At 44.4% G+C, this 20,558-nt stretch overlaps 1 protein-coding gene across 1 annotated transcript; it reads left to right on the top strand.

Moving 5' to 3' along the window:
* Positions 1-146: 146 nt before the first annotated feature.
* On the top strand, positions 147-20,432 carry chd8 (chromodomain helicase DNA binding protein 8). Its single transcript, XM_072363715.1, has 39 exons — positions 147-255; positions 1,231-2,293; positions 2,484-2,792; positions 4,230-4,343; positions 4,439-4,938; positions 5,091-5,202; positions 5,687-5,893; positions 6,044-6,112; positions 6,206-6,261; positions 6,369-6,486; positions 6,571-6,654; positions 6,756-6,893; positions 7,624-7,745; positions 8,076-8,319; positions 8,402-8,578; positions 8,670-8,813; positions 8,986-9,084; positions 9,376-9,535; positions 9,783-9,993; positions 10,126-10,321; positions 10,412-10,582; positions 10,671-10,961; positions 11,188-11,408; positions 11,495-11,697; positions 11,887-12,043; positions 12,136-12,225; positions 12,325-12,428; positions 12,554-12,677; positions 14,836-14,911; positions 15,040-15,311; positions 15,626-15,858; positions 15,990-16,646; positions 16,740-16,846; positions 16,941-17,162; positions 17,372-17,467; positions 17,570-17,683; positions 17,807-17,908; positions 17,996-18,100; positions 18,289-20,432. Exons 2-39 carry the CDS (start codon positions 1,331-1,333, stop codon positions 18,661-18,663), a joined length of 7,743 nt encoding a protein of 2,580 aa, XP_072219816.1. The 5' UTR covers positions 147-255; positions 1,231-1,330; the 3' UTR covers positions 18,664-20,432.
* Positions 20,433-20,558: the final 126 nt, after the last annotated feature.

Genomic DNA, 20,558 nt, shown 5'->3' on the forward strand with positions numbered 1-20,558 from the left:
GTTTTCTCAACCTAACTACGGATATTATCCCGCCCAGAAGCGGTAGCAGAATTGATTGATAGTCAGTTAAACCAATGAACGTTCTGTATGTCGCCGGTTCAGGAGAGCGCGGGCCAATCAGCATTTGATAGCATCCGAGGGGCACGCTTTCTACGCTTTCTCTCTGGCAAGAAGTTAGTTCCTGCTCTTCTCTGGCCGTTTCCTGTAATCGTACAGTGTTGTGAGACGGAGAAAGCCATGTGTGTCGATGCAAAGGTAAATTTAGCACCCCGAAATTATTACTGTGGGAGTTGGGGTAGTGGTTATGATGATTATTTTCAGGTATTTTTGCCGAAAATTAGACGCAGACCAACCGAAACAGTATTGCGGCCTAACCTGTGTCTGAACGTTGACGGGCAATGGTTATTGTGGCACGTTGCTTTGGTTTGGTCCGGTTTGTTGATGATATTGAAGGAGTCCGGTTGACTGAATGGTTTGTAGTAGATGACAGAGAGTGGAAGCAACGACCTCAAACACATAATGCACCTTGTTTATGAGCCTAAATATGGTTTCGTAGCTTCACACGCTTTTGTAAAGGGCACATTTTGGTCGCGGTAGAAGCTAATGCTAGCCGACGGTTTTGTAAGAAAGACTGCAATACGACCAGAGAGGGAAGCATCGTACCTGGCCAGCATCAGTACCCTCCTTGTCTGACTTCACGACAAACTATTCTTTTTCACTCATTTCCTTCTGAGTCGACTAATTATGTATTATCTTATTGAAGTAGCTTATTCTTTGAATGGTTTTCGAAACGTTTACTATCACTTTGAAAGCGTTCTGGACAATGTCATCATAAGTGAATTCATATTGTAAAAACTATATTAGCTAGAAGTTGTCAGTCTACCAGAAGAAAGTCTAACTCTTTGTTTTTAAATTTCGTTGCTAGTGAGTTAGTTAACAAGACACTTAGCTTTCAGAGCTAGTTAAGTGCCATGTCGCAGACTCAGAGCTAAATAGAGGTATGTGTATTGAAATTTTTAGGTTTTTGTGAATTATATTGTTTTGCTATGCATTAGGATCCATACTTCATACATACATAGGAGAGTAAAGCACAAGTAGAAGAGCGTACAGGCTTACCTTTGCATATTAGGGCCAGGATTGACAAACTTTTCTCTGCTATTGCCTACTTTATTAAATAATAAGATTGTCAGACAGTTTGCTAATTAACATGTGATTCTTCTCTTTTCCCAGCTGTTTACTTAAATAAGAGAAGAATTGGACAACAAATATATAGCTTCCATCTCGGAGTCTTTTTAACATTGTGCCCAACTCCCTGCGTGGAGAGGGCAAGATGGCAGATCCCATTATGGACCTCTTTGAGGATACACCCCTGTTTAACCTAGACGCCCTACCGGATGACTCCTTTTCTCAGGGCTCCTCAGACCCGGTGGAGGAAGCTCTCAAGCTGGCTTTGGGCCAGGTGGATCCAACATCTGAGCCGGAGTCCACCCCTGACCTCACAGGCAACCAAAGCCTTGGTGTTCCTGTAGCAGCTCCTGCCATCCCAGACCCTGCCCCTGTTCAAGTTGCCTCACAGCAGTCGGTGCCGATGGCGACTGCTCAGACTGTTTCCATAGCTGTGACTCCAGCCCCAGCTCCTGCCCCTGTTGATACTGTACCTCAGATACAAGCTCAGACCACCATACCCATTGTCAGCAACGCCAGTGTAGTGACCAGTAGCACTGTCCTGTTGAGCTCACCTCTGACTGTTTCTAGTCCTACAACTACCACCGCCACCACGCAGCAGCTCACACAGATAACTCACCAGCTTACTCCCCAGCAGTTAGCTGCCATCACGCAGCAAGCTGGTGGTAAAATTGTCATTCTCAAAGGACCCCAGGGTCAAGCCCAGGTACTGCAGACTGTATCTGGAACCACAGCCCAGACAAGCGGAAAGGTCATCCGTGTGTTGTCGGGTACTCCACTCAAACCTGGTGTGTCCATATTGCAGGGGGGGACGGTCTTGAATCAGGCGAGCCCAGGACAAGCCCAAGTTAAGGTGGGGACTGCAGGAGTGCAGAGGCTGTTACAGTCTCCAAATGGCCCAGTGAAACAAGTGTTGCTCACATCCATGCCTCAGCAGGTACAGCAGACGCAAGGCCAGCCTGTTCAGGTGCAGATGGCTCAGGGCCAGACTACAGTCCAAGTCCAATCCCAGGCTGCCCAGATACAGTCCCAAGGTCAGGCAGCTCAGATCCAGGTCCAGGCACAGGGTCAAGTGCAGCTCCAGCCAGCCATGCAGACCCAGTCACAGGTAAGCACCACCGCCTCTGTTTGTGGACTCGATCTGCATAATGTCAGTTCCACTGTGACATCACAACAGGTGACGAATAGAATGGGTCTGTGGTTTGCTTTTAAGGACATTTGCTTTTTGCAAGTTGTGTATTTATGTCAGTTTTTTCCTGACCGCTGTTATGAGTCTCATTTTTTGTATCTCATTCTAGGGTGGTGAGGCAAAACGCATCACCTTGGTTCTCCAACAGCCCTCCCAGGCTGGCTCTGCCACGCCAGCAGGTCAAGCTCAACAGCAGGTGACACAGCTCCAGCAGGTTCAGACGGCACAAGGGGGCCAACAGCAGGCCCCTACTCGACTAGTACTGGGTCAGCTCCCTGGTGGCAAACTGGTTCTCCAGGGGAGCCAAATAGCGGCCCTGACCCAGGCTCGGGCTGCAGGCCAGGCTGGAGGGCAACCTAAAGTCCTCACAATTCAGCTGCAAGTGCAACAGCAGCCCAACCAACAAGGAGGAGTTAAGGTGAGGAAACCTCTGTTTCATAGCGTAGTTGTACCTGCTCCGTTAACAAGTTTAACAACAAAATGCTGGGTTCAAATTGATGATCATGAACTTTTTTCTTTATTTCAGTTTTGCTGGCTGTCAGCATTTTTTATTTATTTATTTATTTATTTTGTTAAATAAGTAAACAGGGCCCTAAAGATCTTTTGACATTACTGATACAATTAAATAAAACCAAGTGTCCTGAATATTAGCATCTGTTTGCAGATTCAGTCATTTGCAAGTCTAGAGCATTTGTTTTGTGCAAAATTAGTTACGCATGCTCTGTTGGAGTATAAATAAAAAAACAACAGATAATGTTGTGTATTCAGGACAGATCTGTCCTTTAAAAAAATAAAAATAAACTTCCCTTGGTCAATCAGCTAACTAGTATCAGTTAGCAGGCATACCTAATTTCTTTAATGAGCACAAGGCCATTCATTGTTTTTAAACTGTCTCTGTGAACATCTGATTTTGTGGAGTGAGTGCCGTGCTTGAACAAAGATTGCAGATAAGTCCTCTGCATTTTAGAATATTTCTGCAGGTTCTTCTTACATAAGAAGCACTGCCCTGAATATCATTTTTGGGGATGCGCATTCAATATGGTGACATTTGGTAACGTAATGTTATACTTTGTTAGCTCGCTGGTCGCATTTGCAGGGCGGCTCAGCTGTTACTTGTTGATTTGTGATACCAGATACTTGACTTTTCTTTTTTCTTTTTTTTTTTTAAAGGATTTTTGACTTTAGACACCAACCTGCAGTATTTGAAACCTGTCATGTAACACTTCTGCGTGAGAGCTGTGATGTTTAAATGACTTTATCATAGAGGAACCAATGCATAATTAATAATGTTGTTTTTTTTTATATTTCATGGATTCTTTGGGCTTTTTGTTGCAGTGCATCTTCTTGAGAGCCATAAGATTGAATAGGTTCTGATTCACAGTGGCTCTCGATGCCTCAGTGTTGTCAAATTCATATTTAATCTCAGTAGTTGCACATTGCATGCATAACAGTGATGTCATTTTTTTTTTTATATATATATATACGTTTCACATCAGATCTGTTTAAGGTCAGGCAGGCGATTACCAGGTCCCATTTCTGTTCAGTATTGATTAGGTTAGGAATATTCGGTTACAAGGCCTGTTGGTTCAGATATGAAAGATGAAAAAATACAACGCCTTGCATTAGCTTGTTAGACTGTTGGAGAAGAAGCATCAACAGAAAATGGTTTCTATTCTAAGATTTATCTGAATTTTCCCAACGTATGTGTGAACATTCAAATGAAGATCGAATTTAATTCGGTATTTTTAGATCCAGCCTTTGTTAAAGATATAGGTGTACATTTGGGTGTTTTTTAAAAAAAAAAAATTTTATTCAAGTGAGACTGTGACTTACCCTGTCTCTTTGATGCTGGCAGTATCAGCTGGTGTCAGGAGCTGGCAACACGGGCAGCCCACAGGTGTTACAGATATCCCAGGGCCAAGGAGGGCAGAGGGTTGCCGTTCCGCTCAAAATGCTTCTACAGCCACAGGTAGACCTCATCATTTGCACACATTACTGCAAGATATTTCATATAAAACTAAGAAAAACTGTTGAAAATAAATTTGAACTGTTTCTCTCTTATAGACAAGTTCATCCTCATCTACTGGCGCAGTCTCTGTGGTGAAGGTCATCAACTCTTCAACCGCAGGTCCCTCTACCACAACCACCACTCCAACCCAGGCCATTCGCATCAGCAAGGCTCCTGGCGAGTCTGCATCTGTGCGGCGCGTGGAGATTCTTTGCAAGCAGGAGAAGGCGAACCGTATAGTGGCTGAAGCCATTGCTCGGGCCAAAGCACGTGGCGAGAAGAACCTGCCCAGAGTCCTGAATCAGGATGAGCTTCCAAGCACACAGACCTCCCCAGAAATGGGAGGTACCGTGGCTGTTGTGTCTGCTGCTAAGAAAAAAAGCAGCAGTGGAGGGAGCAAAAAGAAAAGTCCTGTATCTGGAGGACCGCTACCAAAAATAGCAGTCGGGGCTGACAAAAAGGGTAAAGTGAAGACACCGGGAGGAACCGTCACAGTGGCTGGAGGCACGGTAATACCTGCGCCTGGAAACAAGAGCAAGAGCAAGATTAAACCAAAGTAAGTCTTTTGTTTGGAAGGCCTAGATAAAGGGAAATTGCTCTGTTTTAGAATGCAGCTCTTTAGAGAACAACAATTTATTTTTTATTTTTTTTTCCCCTCGGCCGGTGATTCACTCTCTTTACGTCTTTGCTCTCTCCTCCGCCCCGCAGCACTATTACTCTCGTGGGAGCAAAGAAAAGAAAGAGAAACGCATCCTCTGACCACTCTGACGGGGAGCTGAGCCCTGCCTCTCCTGCAGCACTGGAGGATGACATGATTATGGTACAAACACATGCAGTCATATAGATAGTAATTACACAAGTATTGTATAGAGGTGCTTTTTGTGCAGTAAAGTATGGTGTTTCAATAAAGATCACCACGTAGTTAACACTTTCCAGCGTTCCTTAAGATGCTGGTTTTACTAGTTGAAAGTTCTGACATTATGACCATGACTTGCTGAAAAAGAAGGATTTGTGAAGACTATCTAAAACAGTTTAAAGTTTGTCATCGTCATCTTCAAGAAACTAGTTTGTATTTCAAAATGAGTCGTTTGTATCTCCCTCACTGAGGTGTTTGACAGACATCCAGTTCTGGGCTAGGACGTCCTATTTATGTCGAAATAATGTTGGATAAAGAGGTCAAATGAGCCAAAATGTAAAGTGTGGATAAAACCCAACTCTGTGGAAAGTGTGTTGTGCGACACTTGACTCTGTTATGACTAAACAACCCGAGACACCTTGAACTTAAACCTCTCTCTTCTGGCCAGAAGAGGCGATCCAATCGTGTGGTGAAGAGGAAGAAGTACACAGAGGACCTGGATATCAAAATAACAGATGATGAGGATGAGCAGGAAGATGTCGACGTTACTACGACCGCGGCAGCCGTGGCCTCCATCAGTGGAGGGGCAGCGGCGCAGCTCAAGCAGGAAGTGGAGCTTGATGGAGATGGACAGCCCAGTATGCAGTTCTTTGTGGTGAGTGTCTATTATTTCCACTCTGGAGACTGAATGAATGTTACAATGCAACAGATAATAGTTTGTAATTTGACACTTAGTGTGCATATTCGCGGTGTTGTTAGTGTAGGAGTTTAACAGGATGCCATGAATAACTTTTGTGTTTTCCAGGAAAACCCAAGCGAGGAGGATGCTGCCATTGTAGACAAAGTGCTGTCTCTGAGGATAACCAAGAAAGAGGTGTGTATATTTGTATTATGATTTAACACTTAATATTCTTGATTAATTTTATTGATGGTTATTTATACCTATAAATCTTTTCTTTTCTTCAAGGTGTCTCCGGGCCAGTATACAAATGTTGAGGAATTCTTTGTAAAATACAAGAACTAGTAAGTCTCAGTAGGCCGGCGAACAACGTCTGTACATAACACTTTTATTGCTTGGGAAAATGAGTGAGCAAACACAGATGAGTACAACTGCGCTCTTTTGTTCTCAGTTCATACTTGCACTGTGAATGGGCCAGTTTGGAGCAGCTGGAGAAAGATAAGAGGATCCATCAAAAGATCAAGAGGTTTAAGACCAAGCACGCGCAGATGAGGCACTTGTTCCAGGAGGTGAGCGTGAGGCAGATTGTGAAACCTCTCTTTTTTATGGAAGTAGCTCGACGTTTGAAATGAACTGCAAACTCTTCTCTTTAGGACGAGGAGTCTTTTAACCCAGACTATGTGGAGGTTGACAGGATCCTGGACGTATCCCACAGTGTGGATAAGGACAACGGCGAGGTCTGAGTTGATCATCTTTTTACATTCAGTCCATACTGTTTGCCTGTTAACAGGATTCATTATCGATGGGTAACGCAAATGTTTCCTCTCATTCCCTCCAGCCTGTCATCTACTACTTGGTGAAGTGGTGCTCTCTGCCATATGAGGATGCCACTTGGGAACTGAAGGAGGATGTTGATGAGGGCAAAGTTGAAGAGTTCAGCAAAATCCAGAACAGACAGCCTCGTTTGAAGAGAACGGTGAGCAATGAAATAAGTTATGCGCTTGGAGCGTGTCTTCTTTTTGATTGACATGCGTTTAAATCGGTCCCGCTCTGGGAAAATGTACCTGTATTGCCTCTCTGTGGCATACCGTAAAGTAGATTACTGGCCAACGTTTTATTGTGGTGTTGATGTATCTGCTCTGGTCACTTTTATATGAAGTGTCGTTGTGTAGATGGGAGCCGGTGACTTATTTAAGGGGTTAAAGCATGTTGTGAATTTGCTAAAACCAAGCTTCACTCCCTTCTAGATATGATGCTCTCAGCCCCTCCTCTGTTACTTTTTGCTCTATTATTGGCTGTGAACTTTAATGAAACCAGTATGAGTCTTATACCACCTGTTCAAGAGCAACATGTGGAAAAAGCACCGTTTTCAGCTGTCATAAAATACGAGTCGACACCGATTAGCGCAACAAAACCGGCCACATGTGTTGTGCTTCACACGATGCAATGTCAAAACCTTTTCTTATGGCACTTAAAAATGCAGTCAGACACCAGTATGACTCGAGATCTGCCCAGTAGCTAAACTGTAAAATGTTTGGAAGGGTTCATGCCAGGTTCAACCAGCTGCACTCTAGCAGGTTTCTCTGTTGCTTTTTCACTTGGAAGCACAGTGGCATGTTTACTTAAGACGGAAGGCACATAGCAAGTATGTTTCTTTTCTTTTTTTTTTTTTTGTTTTCCGCATTGATTTTAATGTTTCTTCTCAGACGCGACCTCAAGCCAATTCATGGAAGAAGTTAGAGGAGACCAGAGAGTACAAGAACGGAAACACACTGAGAGAGTATCAACTAGAGGGAGTCAACTGGCTTCTCTTCAACTGGTACAACAGGTATTTATCCAACATGCGCTTATTACTAACTGTGGTTGTTGGGGACAAAGTTAACCACAGATTAGCTTTACTGTGTAAATAGCTCAAGCTAGTTGTAGAAGCACTATTGATTTTAGAAATTAGACTCATGATGCAGTGTTTGAGGATTGTAATGTGAGACAGAAAATGAGTCCTGCTAAAACAGCAACAAAAAGAAAACATTGGATAGATGAGAAGTACATGTGCCAGAGTACAAATATGAAAGAACTCCATGATGGAAGTGTTGGGATTTCTGTGCAGATGCTTCTTCCAAGGCTTCAGGGTTCACATAGGAAGTTTCTTGTCTTTCAGGCAGAACTGTATCCTGGCAGATGAGATGGGTCTGGGGAAGACCATCCAGTCCATCGTGCTGCTGTCGGAGGTCTATGCCGCTAGTGTCCAGGGCCCCTTCCTGGTCATTGCTCCCCTCTCCACCATCACCAACTGGGAGAGGGAATTCTGCACGTGGACCGATATGAATGCCATCGTCTACCATGGCAGCCTGGCCAGCCGACAGATGATCCAGCAGTACGAGATGTACTGCAAAGATGATAAGGTGTGTCTATTCATCATGATTGGAACTGATTAACCTTTGTGCTTTTTCATTTTTTCTAATGAAAATGATCATTCTTTTATAGGGACATTTAATCCCAGGCGCATACAAGTTTGATGCCCTCATCACAACTTTTGAGATGGTGTTGTCCGACTGCCCAGAACTGAGGGAGATCTCCTGGCGTTGTGTGATCATCGACGAGGCTCACCGCCTTAAAAATCGCAACTGCAAGCTGTTGGACAGCTTGAAGATGCTTGACCTGGTGAGTAGACCACAGCTGACGGTGGCTTGTACCTGCTGAAGCTGATCAGAACATATGTGCGTCTTAAATGATCTTCTGTGGTTTCTCCTAGGAACACAAAGTGCTGTTGACCGGCACGCCTCTTCAGAACACTGTGGAGGAACTCTTCAGTCTGCTACATTTCCTGGAGCCTGCTCAGTTCCCCTCTGAAATTGAATTTCTTAGAGACTTTGGAGACCTTAAAACAGAAGAACAGGTGTGAAATGTGTGTTTGTGGTGGCCCGGACAGTCAGTTTGGCACACGTAAACCTAGCCTTTCGTCGTCTCTTTGTCTCATCTATATTGCAGCTCTGTGTCTTAACTAACGTTGAGCTGGTAATGATCAGATACTGAGCGATCTTTTTTTCTTTTTTTGATTGGTCCATCAGGTTCAGAAACTGCAGGCGATCTTAAAACCAATGATGTTGCGAAGGCTAAAGGAGGATGTGGAGAAGAACCTTGCGCCCAAACAGGAGACCATCATTGAGGTAAGTCCTAACAACACTTTGTCTCCTCTCACTGCTCCTTTCTTAAAAGAACAATTTGCCAAGTCGTTCTCTCAATTATTAGCTTGTGGAAGATTTTCTTGTAGTTTTTAAAACCTAGATGAGATGCCAATAAATTCACTCACCAGAGGGGATGCACCAGATGTCTCCCACTTATCGAAGAATTTATGAGAGGAAATATTAAAAAAACAGCTATGTTTCCTGCTGTAATATCCAGGAGAATTAAAAAAAAAAAAACGACAACAAAAAACCCTCCCATATTCTCCTTTTTAGGTTGAGTTGACTGATGTTCAAAAGAAGTACTACAGGGCCATCCTGGAGAGGAACTTCAGCTTCCTCAGTTTAGGTGCCAACAGTAACAGCAACGTGCCCAACCTGCTCAACACGATGATGGAGCTCCGCAAGTGCTGCAACCACCCCTACCTCATCAACGGTACTGCAAGGCCTTTTCATCCCTAAAATGATTCGAAAGCCTTTAAAAAGGATTGGCCTGACTTCTGTTTATATGATCCTATTACAGGCAACTCCAAGTGTTAACATTTAATTTCGTTTAAATACAAGTAAAACAGTATAGGTGTCAGCAGAAGCTATCGGAGAGTTCCCAGTATTTATTTAACGCTGTTTTTGTCTTCTTTGTTGATGTTGTATTTGATGTCGTGGTGCTTCTCTGTCCTGTGCAGGTGCGGAGGAGAAGATCGTAGCAGAGTTGCGGGAGGTGTATGACCCCATGGCCCCTGACTTTCATTTGCAGGCCTTGATTCGGTCGGCTGGAAAACTAGTGCTACTGGACAAGTTGCTGCCTCGTCTCAAGGCTGGTGGCCACAAAGTGCTCATCTTCTCTCAGATGGTGCGCTGCCTCGACATTCTGGAAGACTACCTCATCAATAAAAGGTATTTGGGTCATATTGTAGTGAAATGATAGCTCTCTGAGGCCTTTATTGAAAGTTTTGCGAAATGTTTCTTAATGTCTGAAGTGCATTGCTTGGACTCGTGAGATGTTTTAAAGTGTCCTGCTTTTTGCAGATATCTTTACGAGCGAATTGATGGCAGAGTGCGTGGAAACTTGCGACAGGCTGCCATCGATCGCTTCAGCAAACCCGACTCAGATCGTTTTGTCTTCCTGCTGTGTACCCGTGCCGGTGGCCTGGGTATCAACCTGACTGCTGCTGACACCTGTATCATATTTGACTCTGACTGGAACCCTCAAAATGACCTGCAGGTATAATATTTTACAACCGTTGCTTTAGAATTGTGTGTTCATAACAGCTGCTTGTTCCACTTTGACCCTTTTTTGTTTTTCTTATTCCAGGCCCAGGCGCGATGTCATCGTATTGGCCAGTCGAAGGCGGTCAAGGTCTATCGTCTCATCACCAGGAATTCGTATGAGAGGGAGATGCTAGATAAAGCAAGTCTGAAGCTTGGTCTGGACCGCGCTGTCCTGCAAAGCATGAGTGGGAACAAAGACAGTAACGTGAACGGGGTAAAGAACGAAAACGCACATTCAAAAATGACTTTCTGGAATCCAGCTGGGATCACTTGTGTAAACTGTTTTATGTCACCTTCAACAGATCCAGCAGTTCTCCAAGAAGGAGATAGAAGACCTGTTGAGGAAGGGAGCTTATGCTGCCATCATGGATGAGAATGATGAGGGCAGTCGATTCTGCGAGGAGGACATTGACCAGATCCTTCAGCGAAGAGCAACCACCATCACTATCGAGAGTGAGGGCAAGGGTTCCACTTTCTCTAAAGCCAGCTTTGTGGCCTCTGAGAACCGCAGTGACATAGCCCTCGATGACCCTGAATTCTGGGAGAAGTGGGCCAAGAAAGCAGACATAGATGTGGATTCCATCAATCGGAAGGTAACACTGGGGTTTTATTTTGACGAATAGATGAATCTTACTGTGGGCTCGCTGAGCTGAGATACACTTGAGATCCACTTCATGTAATGAAGCGCTTTGAGTGGTCAGTTAGACTAGAAAAGCGCTATACAAGTACAAGTCCATTTACCATACACTTGAGGTGCCGTTATCTAACTGGGTTTTTAAATTCACTCTCCAGTTGACTAAAAGTTTGTCTTTTCCACAGAACACTCTTGTGATTGACACTCCCAGAATTCGTAAGCAGACCCGACAGTATTCCAGTTTACGCGGTGAAGGTGGAGACCTGTCTGATCTAGACAGTGATGAAGAGTATCCACCTGCCAACTCCAGGCATTCGCGTGCCTCTCGCCGCTCTGATCGCCACAGCGGAGGAGGTTATGGCCGCACAGACTGTTTCCGGGTGGAGAAACACCTGCTTGTCTATGGGTACGAAGATGGAATTAGCTATGTATCATTTTTCCCTTTTGTTATTGTTCTTTGTTCAAACTTTTTGACTTGTTCATTGTCTTTAGGTGGGGTCGCTGGAGGGATATCTTGTCCCATGCCAGATGTAAGAGGCGTCTGAGTGAACGGGATGTAGAGACCATATGCCGTGTCATCCTGGTCTTTTGTCTGCTCCACTATCGCGGAGACGAGAACATAAAGAGTTTCATCTGGGAGCTCATCACTCCACCAGAGAATGGCCGTGAACCCCAAACACTACTCAACCACTCGGGTAGGGAGCTGCACACAGATTTACCCGCAAAAATATTCAACGAAATGTAAGAATTCTCGGATTGAAAAAGTGCTGGAATACATTAGTTTGACAAAGAAGGAGGACTTTTTTTTCCCTCTGCCAGGCTCAAAGAACCAGTATGTTTGAATCTCTTGGTTTTTTTTGACTGTGTTCTTTTTTTCTCCCTAGGCCTGTCTATTCCTGTTCCAAGAGGTAGGAAGGGTAAGAGGGTAAAAGCCCAGAGTACCTTTGATGTCCAGAAGGTGGAGTGGATCCGTAAGTACAACCCCGACACCCTGCTGCTTGACGACAGCTACCGCAAGCACCTCAAGCACCAGTGCAACAAGTAGGTGACACCCACCCAGGCTGTTGTTTGTGCTCGTGTGTATGCTGTTTGATTTCTGGTTCTACGCTGAAACGTCTCCTGTCTCCTTTCAGGGTTTTGCTGAGGGTGCGTATGCTCTACTACCTGAAACAGGAGGTGATTGGTGAACATGCCGATTCTGTCCTGAAAGGGGCTGATATCAGGTATCTAATACTTTCTGTTGTGTGTGGAGTGAAGCACATGCTCACTCACTCAGGTTCAGTTACTGCAACAATTTTTCATTTTTAATTTTTATTTTCCAGGGATGTTGATATCTGGATGCCAGAGATGGAGCAGCAGGAGGTGCCTGCAGCGTGGTGGGACTCTGACGCAGACCGCTCACTGCTTGTCGGTGTATTCAAACACGGTAGGTTTGCTTTTCTCCGTATTTAGGTTATATTATTTGATATGGTGAGTTTTTTTTATGACTGAGGTTCAGAAGCGTGTGTTATGCCACTCCTGCTGCTTCACGTGTGGATAATGTGCTTCCAGGGTATGAGATGTACACCACCATGCGGGCTGATCCCTGCCTGTGCTTCCTAGAGAGAGTTGGCCGACCCGATGACAAGGCCATTGATGCTGAGCAGCACACCGGTGATGCTGAGTTGGGCGATGAGTAAGTTAACCCTAAACCTAAGCCTTAGCTACTGTGCCAATAAATGTTATCGATTTATTTTTTCCTTCAATTGGGCTGTTGCAAATTCCATTTTTGGGGATCTTAAAAAGATTCTAATAATAACTTATAAATATTTGACAGAGGAGAGTAATGATCGTTTCTAACCTATGTTATATTTTTTTAGTATGCAGGCAACCAAACACAGACCCTTTCTTAATGTTTCAGGCTATTTTGCAAACTGATTGTAGATTTTTCACCTGGCATTCGACTCTTTGGGAGTTATGTTAAGTTATTCGAGGCCTTGGATTTTATCAGGACTCGTGAGCCTGTCTCCTCATCGTGTACAACCTTCACAGTGTCAGTGCTGTTGGGTGAAAGCTGTGGCGATCCATGGTTGAACGTCCTCATTAGTGAATAACTAAAAATATTCATTTTGACTGCATAAATATTTGCATAAGTACTGGACTAATAATTTCTATCTCAGCTGGCCATTGATTGTTTTGAATCTTATTTCTTATTGATTCTGGAAGTTGAGTCAGGAGAGGTGGGATATGTTAGAAAGATTGATGTGTGTTGTAGTACCTGCTTTCTCCAGTAGGTGGAGTATGTTGCCGTTATTTAATGAGCTGGAGTTTCAAGCGTCTTCACCTTTTTAAAAGAATCACATAAACTGATGAACGAGCATCCTCAGCTCCCTGTCGCCCAACTATGAATGTTGCCTTCCTCCTGCTTCAGAAGGTTGTGAAAATTCTGTGGTGCTTGTTTGAGTTAACTGGAGGCTGATGGTAAAGCTTAAGTTTTTAAATTCTGAGACACAGATCTAAGTGACAGACAACACTGAACATAAAGTGAAGAGGTAAAGCGATGGCTGTGATGCTGATTTATTTATTTATTTTTTAACATTTGAGCTGTCCAATAGCGGGAACATAAACTACAGTGAACGTCGTGTAACATTTCTGATGATTATTTTACATCAAGCTATGACTCAAGCTTGCTGTGAGGAGGACGCGCTGTCCTCTGCTGCGTTTAATACTTTTTATTTTGTTTGAACAAGTATTGAATCATAAAGAGCTCATTATCTCTCGGTATTAAATATGGAATTCAATTAATCCGGTTTGTCTTCACTTGTCCATCTGAAGTGTAAACTAACCAAACCTAGCTGTAGCACATAAAGTATGTGGTTAAGATGAGTTATATTGGCAGATAGAAAAACACCATCTGCTCCAAGTCCCTCACACGCACACTACTTCCTATTTATCTGTTGACGGCTGAATGTGTAGTCGTTATGTGGGTTTTGTTGTCTTGGTGCGTCTCTGTAACATTTCAAGAAAGAAATCTGAATATTTGGGACCTAGTAACATGTCCGTGTCGCTTTCAGCACACATCATAAGCAGTCTCATCAACAGACAGGCACAAACAGCTGCCATGGGCTAATTTAACATATGATCGCATTAAAATGATGGATAAATACTGTTAAAACTTTCTCTTCCGCAATTTTATCTGCCTTAATTACCAACAGGAAGAAACGGTCGTCATTTCTTGGTATCTGAGACATATAAACAAGAAAAAAAGCTTGTAGTTCAAACGTCTGCTCTCTATTTATCAGTATTTTGACTGTTCCCACCCTAAGCCGTTTTGTTCCACAGAATGCTGCGTGTTTGTTTATGTACTCGTACGAATTCTTATTGCAGAAGTAAAACTGTGACAGTGCAGCTTCTCTCCTGGCTGGTTGTAACAGTGCAGAGAAGGTGTCCTCGGGTCAAATAAACTGCACGTTTGCCTTGAGTTGATGACAACAACGATAATGCTGTGATGCAGTTAAGAACATGTAAAAAAGTGGTACTTTCCATTCTCCATCGCTGTTGTTCCCCTACGAATTGTAACTATTGCTCACTCGCCACGCCTCTCTGTTACTCTCACAGGGTGAGGAACCCTGACGAAAAAGTGACCACTGTGGGAATGACTTCATGCCACAGACGAATGAAGCCATTATTATCATGCATCCCATGTGTGAAATGGGGCTGAAGTTGTAGCACTGATGGAAATTCTGTTATTAATGAGTCTTAAAGTTAGCTTCCTGATAATTGTATGAAAAGGATGCCACTTTACTGGACAGGTCTCTTTCCCTGACCGATCGTGTTTTGTTTGTTTTCTGTAGTGCTGACTACGATAAGTACTCAGAGGATCCAGAGTTCAAGCCGGCATCAAGACACACCAAAGATCTTTTCGAGGAGGTACGAATCAAGCTTCTCCATTCGTTTCTGGTAGCACTGCTCATTGTGTGTGTGGTTGAATGGTTTATAGCTAAGCAACTGGAAAAACTAACTAACTAATAAATCTTCCTTTGGCTTTTGTGCCGCAGCCGGATTCTATGAACGTGGACGATGAGATTTCTGTGGAAGACAAAGCGGGACCAGTGGTCACAGAAAGTGTATCAAGCCAGAGCGGTGCGTGCGAATGGCCTTCCAGCTCGTCGCTAACGGCACGGTTGCGGCGGCTGATCACAGCCTACCAGCGCAGCTACAGACAGGAGCAGCTGAAGATTGAAGCCGAGGCGAAGGGCGACCGCAGGCGCAGGCGCTGCGAACAGGCCAGCAAACTAAAGGAAATTGCACGGCAGCAACGACAGCAAAGGTGTCGTATTACCATTTAACCGTACTCAGGAATATTAGTGTTACTTCAAAGTTTACGCAGTCTCTGTTTTAGCAGTGTGGATCGCTGCGGATTTGCTTTAGATCCCTAAATCAGGCCGTTTGTATTTGCTTTTGTTCATGTTAACTTCCTACCTTGTAAAAGTTGCTAAAGAAGTTCTTGTTTGCATTTGAGCTTCTGCAAGTGGAAGCTGGTACTAAAAAGAACAAAACTACACGTTGTCTTCCATATGTACCATTTTCCGTCTCGGCCCTGGAATGAGAAGATTACTCAAACCTGTATGGGTTTTTTTCCAGGTGGACACGCAGAGAAGAGTGTGACTTCTACCGTGTGGTCTCAACTTTCGGAGTGCAGAAGGTGAAAAAGGAGCTGGGTCTGCCAGAGGGCGGAGATCCAGAGTTTGACTGGACCCGTTTCCGTACTTTTGCTCGTCTGGATAAAAAAACAGACGAGAGCCTCAGTCGATACTTCCGTTCCTTTGTTGCAATGTGCCGGAGGGTGTGCCACCTCCGCCCCGGCCGTGATGAAGGTAGCTACTGTTTCACTCACTGTCAAGATATGTTCCAAACATTTTCCAACAGTTGACGTTAACACGGTCAACTTTTGGCGCCTCACCATATCTACCACTTGCCTGAAACTTGTTCTAAATGTTTTGCTTAGATCCATCAGAGCTTTCCCAGACTGTGGCCCCCATCACTGAGGAACGTGCATCACGTACCCTTTATCGTATCAGCCTCTTGCGTCGCCTTCGTGAGCGAGTGCTCCCCCACCCCTCCTTGGAGGAGCGTCTACCTCTGGCCCCATCCAGCTCAGAGCTGCCGGCTTGGTGGATTATTCCAGAGCACGATCGTCAGCTAATGCTCGGCGCCGCGCTGCATGGCGTCAGTCGCACTGAGCTCTCTATCTTCGTAGACCCACAGTTCACTTTCACCGCTGCCCGCGACGACTTTATCCAGAACCAGCATGCCCCACCCCCTCCACAACCACCCCAGGCCACACCCATCATGCCTCTCAGCCAGCCCAAGACTGAGATGCACGTGCCTGGAGTGAAAGAGGAGGAAACCAATGAAAGCTCCCAGTTGCTTGGGGCTGAAATCGGCGCTGAGCTACAGGGTACGCCCTTAACTCACCATGGCGGCAAAGTGCGAGGTCAGGGCTGGGGCTTCAAGAGGAGCAGGGAGAGGGGAGAAAGACCAGGTGGAAGGAAGGGCGAGGGAGGGTCTGATTCGGATTCAGACTCTGAATCAGGCTCATCATCCTCAGAGCGATCCGCAGGCAGTGAGGACAGCGGAGAGAGTGAGGAAGAGGTCGAAGGAGGTGAGTTCACTGATGGCAAGAAAAAATGTTGAAGAGTGCAAAAAATTGAAACCAAAACCTTTGTTAATGTTTAGTTTTCCTCTTCTCTCTCAGGAGGCATGAAGGTGGGAGACGGGGATGAAGACAATAGTTTGCTCTCCACGACTCTGTCTCAGGACGGCATTCCTCCTCCTGATCCTCTCAGAGTTGACTGGCCTAAGGTAACTAAATAACTACCAATATGTCTGGACTTCTTCTTCTTTTTTTCTTTCCTTGACATAATTGACTGAAGCCTGGTTTACTTATTTATCTCAGGACCGTGTGCTGATCAATCGTCTGGACAATTTGTGTAACCTTGTGCTGAGCGGTCAGTGGCCCTCGGGGCGACGCTATGTGCCTGAAACTCAGCTCAACCCGAGCTCAGAGCTGGTAGGAGATGAGATGTCTTACACAAGGGTGATCCGTAAACCCAGTGGCACACCTAGTGGCCTTGGAGGCGACGGAGAAGATGGCGAGTTTACAGTAAAACTCCTCAAGGTGAGAATATGGCAAAAGATGAGATTGAGAAACTTGAACTGATATACTGTTGATTATGTTGGCAGATAATGATAGTTTTCTGTTTTGGAGTCGGGGAGCTTTTATTGTAAAGGGATTTGAAATGTTTTTGGGATGTTTAAAAATCAAAACCAATCAGCTGTGGTGTAGTTTATGGCTTAATCAGAGGCCTGTGTTTCTTGCCCTGCCAGGAGGAGGGCCTGAAGCTGACTTTCTCTAAGCAGGCCCTGATGCCCAACGGCTCAGGAGGGGAGAGCAGTGGCCGCAAGAAGCGCAAGGATCAAGAGGTACTTTTTTACCCGTTTCTCTGGCAACAGGCGGAGGTTGAAGCAAAAACTCAGCTGGATTAGATTTTCTTGCCATTTTTTTCATCTTTCCACCTCTTTCAGCTGTCAGATCTCGATGGACTCCACGACGCGTTGGAGCGTACTCCTCGACGAAGGGACCCGCCCACGTGGCTTAAGGAAAACCCCGACTATGAGGTGGAGGGAGACATGCTGGAGGTGAATCCTCGAATCTTAACCAATAAGTTCAACTAGCATCGCTTCATAACCTAACTCTGGTTTCGTATTGATTGTCCAACAGTTGCTAAGTAATATTTCAACTTCATGTCTTTCTCGCCTCAGCTACTTGTGAACAGGAGCAAGAGGAAGAGGAGGAGGAGGGCAGATAAACCCCTGACGGGCGCCGAGAAGGTCAGGCTCATTAACATGAGGACAGGAAAGAAGGTGAGCCTCAGTTACACACAGCTCTAGTTTGGAGTCGATGGCTGTGAGCTGCATTCAACTAACAAACATTCAAACATTTCCTCACAGGTTGGAGCAGCTTTCTGTCCGATGCTACAAGACCTGAGGGAGTATCTGGAGGAAAACCCTGATAATGCCGTTGCACCCGATTGGTCTGAGACCGTTAGGAACTCTGTACGGAACATAATATTCTAATATTACATGACTTTGCAGTCAAGTGTTACATAGAAATGTCTTAATTTTTAAGGTTTTTGAATGAGACACCTTTTAAGCCTTCTGTTATTTTTGTTTGATAATGAATGATACAAAATGTATAATATTATACCAGTAATTGTGTTTATTCTTATGCGTTTTTCCTTCAGGGCTTTCTGCCCGAGTCACTCTTCCACCGACTGCTGACCGAGCACTCGGAGATCCCGAAGAAAAGCCGCCGCCGTCATCACCACCACCACCACCACCATCATTACCACACTCCCGATCCCACCCCTGAAGACCCCAACTTGGACGGAGTTGAAGAGGAGACTTTGGTGTCAGATGGAGCCTACATGATGGACGAGGAGGATCTGGAGACGTCCCATCACTTCCTCACCGGTCCAGACTTTCACATTAAAATGGAGGGCGGCGACAGCCTTTCGCAAGGCGACAGCACGGATGACAGCTCAGATCAAGAAACCCTATTGGACGATGTCATTATAGCACAGAAGGACTCCGACTCCTCATCAAGCTCAGAGGACTGACCGAACTCTACTCCCCAAACAATCTAATTTAGTCCCCTTTCACAAACGAATCATGTTATTCCTCAATCATTTATTTTTATCATTATGTAACAGATTATGGATGAATTTGTTTGCTTTTTTTTGCTACTTTTCTTCTTTTATTTTATTTAGGATTTTTCATTCAAGGAGCAGGTTTGCACCCTTCAGTTGTTTGTTCCTTTACAATTATGTTCCATCTTTCCCTCCTGGATCTTCCTCTGACAAAATGGCAAAAAGCTGGGGTTTCTTTCTTGTCAACTCATTGTTCTCCTCCTCTTCCATCCAAACCTTTGACTTCCCATCACATTCCCAAATGTGACCAAAAGGGGACCCTCGCTGTACAGATACTTTTCATATCTTTAAAAACAACAACAACAAAAAAACAACAAAAAAAAAACAAACCTCAAAGCTGGTCTTCTAGCGCAACATGAAACTGGACACGTGTACTGAGCAGAGCCAGATCCCACAAACCACCCCCCCCCCCTCCTCCCCCTCCCCCAAATCTCGCTTGGTCTTCTGTCCAGACGAGTCTGTGAACTAAAGGGGATCCAGGGCGTGGATGTACTGTTAGTGTTTTCACTCAATGGGAGGGGTTGGGTTTAAGAGGGAGGGACAGGGGGAAATCGGCGTATTAGTTACTGAAGCAGTGCTAGGAGGATGGGGTGTACTGTACAATGTAGAGCTGGTCAGTTGTGTACTATGGTGCAAAGATGACAGCCGTGAGTTACTATTATTGTTTTATGATCTGACTGTATCTGTGACATGAATAACAGCAATCTACAGTGAAAGAAAGTTTGTGTGTATTATTATTGTGATTTTCAAAGAGCAGAGGTAAGATGGAGGCGTGTTGTTAAACAGCTCAGAAAAGGACAAACTCGTGTGTATTAAGTGTGTCCCGATTACAACAACATCCCTGATGACTTCCTGTTTTTTTTTGTTTTTTTTTTCTCTACTCAAACCCATTAAATACCGTGCTACCACTACACATCCTGCAAGAAGCTCTGACTACCTGGAAGCCTTAACTTGGGGAAATTATATTTTTGAACAACAGGTGATGAAATAATGAAAACTCCCTGCAAAGCTAATTTATTTTGTTATTATTAATGATTTCAATATCCAATTTTAGCTCTAGACAACAAGTCATGTCCAATCTACTTTGCTTAATGGGATCATTTTTCCTTTTTAAAAAAAAAAACAAAAAAAACCCTCAAATCTGCCAGTGTCACATTAAAAATAAGAATACGTGTTTTACGTTATATTAACATAATGCTTCCTTAGGTCCTCTAGGTTCCCATTTTTGAGAATATTGCAATTCCTTAAATGCACATCAAGGAGGCATCTATAGTAATAATTTAAAAAAAGGATCAGGTTTTGGGCCTCCATATGTAGCACACATTTAGACTGATGCAAAAAAGTTATGTTGCAGTTTGGGCTCCTCCAGGCTTTCCTCCCATCTCCCTTTCATTCCCAGGTCCAGAGGGTCGCAGAGGGCTCAATCCTGTCCCAACACGTGGGACAAGGAATGGACAAATTGCAATTGTGACAGACTGGCAACCACTCACGCCCACTCAAGATGACCTAATGACTGTTAACTAGTGCAGTGGCACGATGTTGTAAAGTGTGTCCTCAGAAGTTCACGGCTGGTGATATATTCAAAGTGAAAACTTTATTGTTCCTTACATGAATGTAAAAGACTGGTGTTTGTCCTTTGTTTACATGTGCTATTAAAAAGGCTGCAATTACACACAAAACACCCTGACAGGACAGAATAGGTGGCACATTTCTATGTTGTCTGATCTTCTTGAGAATGGACCCATTGCTTGCTGGAGATGAGATGTTGATTTTGGGGACACTCCAAAAGGGTCCTCGGTTGTTCT

The sequence above is a fragment of the Leuresthes tenuis genome, unplaced genomic scaffold (assembly GCF_036924035.1).
Source record: "Leuresthes tenuis unplaced genomic scaffold, fLeuTen1.0.hap1 SCAF_14, whole genome shotgun sequence".
Taxonomy (NCBI): domain Eukaryota; kingdom Metazoa; phylum Chordata; class Actinopteri; order Atheriniformes; family Atherinopsidae; genus Leuresthes; species Leuresthes tenuis.

Coding starts and splice junctions, on each gene's coding strand:
- chd8 (XM_072363715.1), top strand. CDS start 1,331: ATGGCAGATCCCATTATGGACCTCTTTGAGGATACACCCCTGTTTAAC. Junction 8,814..8,985: donor ACCTTAAAACAGAAGAACAG/GTGTGAAATGTG, acceptor TTGGTCCATCAG/GTTCAGAAACTGCAGGCGAT. Junction 10,583..10,670: donor AAGACAGTAACGTGAACGGG/GTAAAGAACGAA, acceptor CACCTTCAACAG/ATCCAGCAGTTCTCCAAGAA.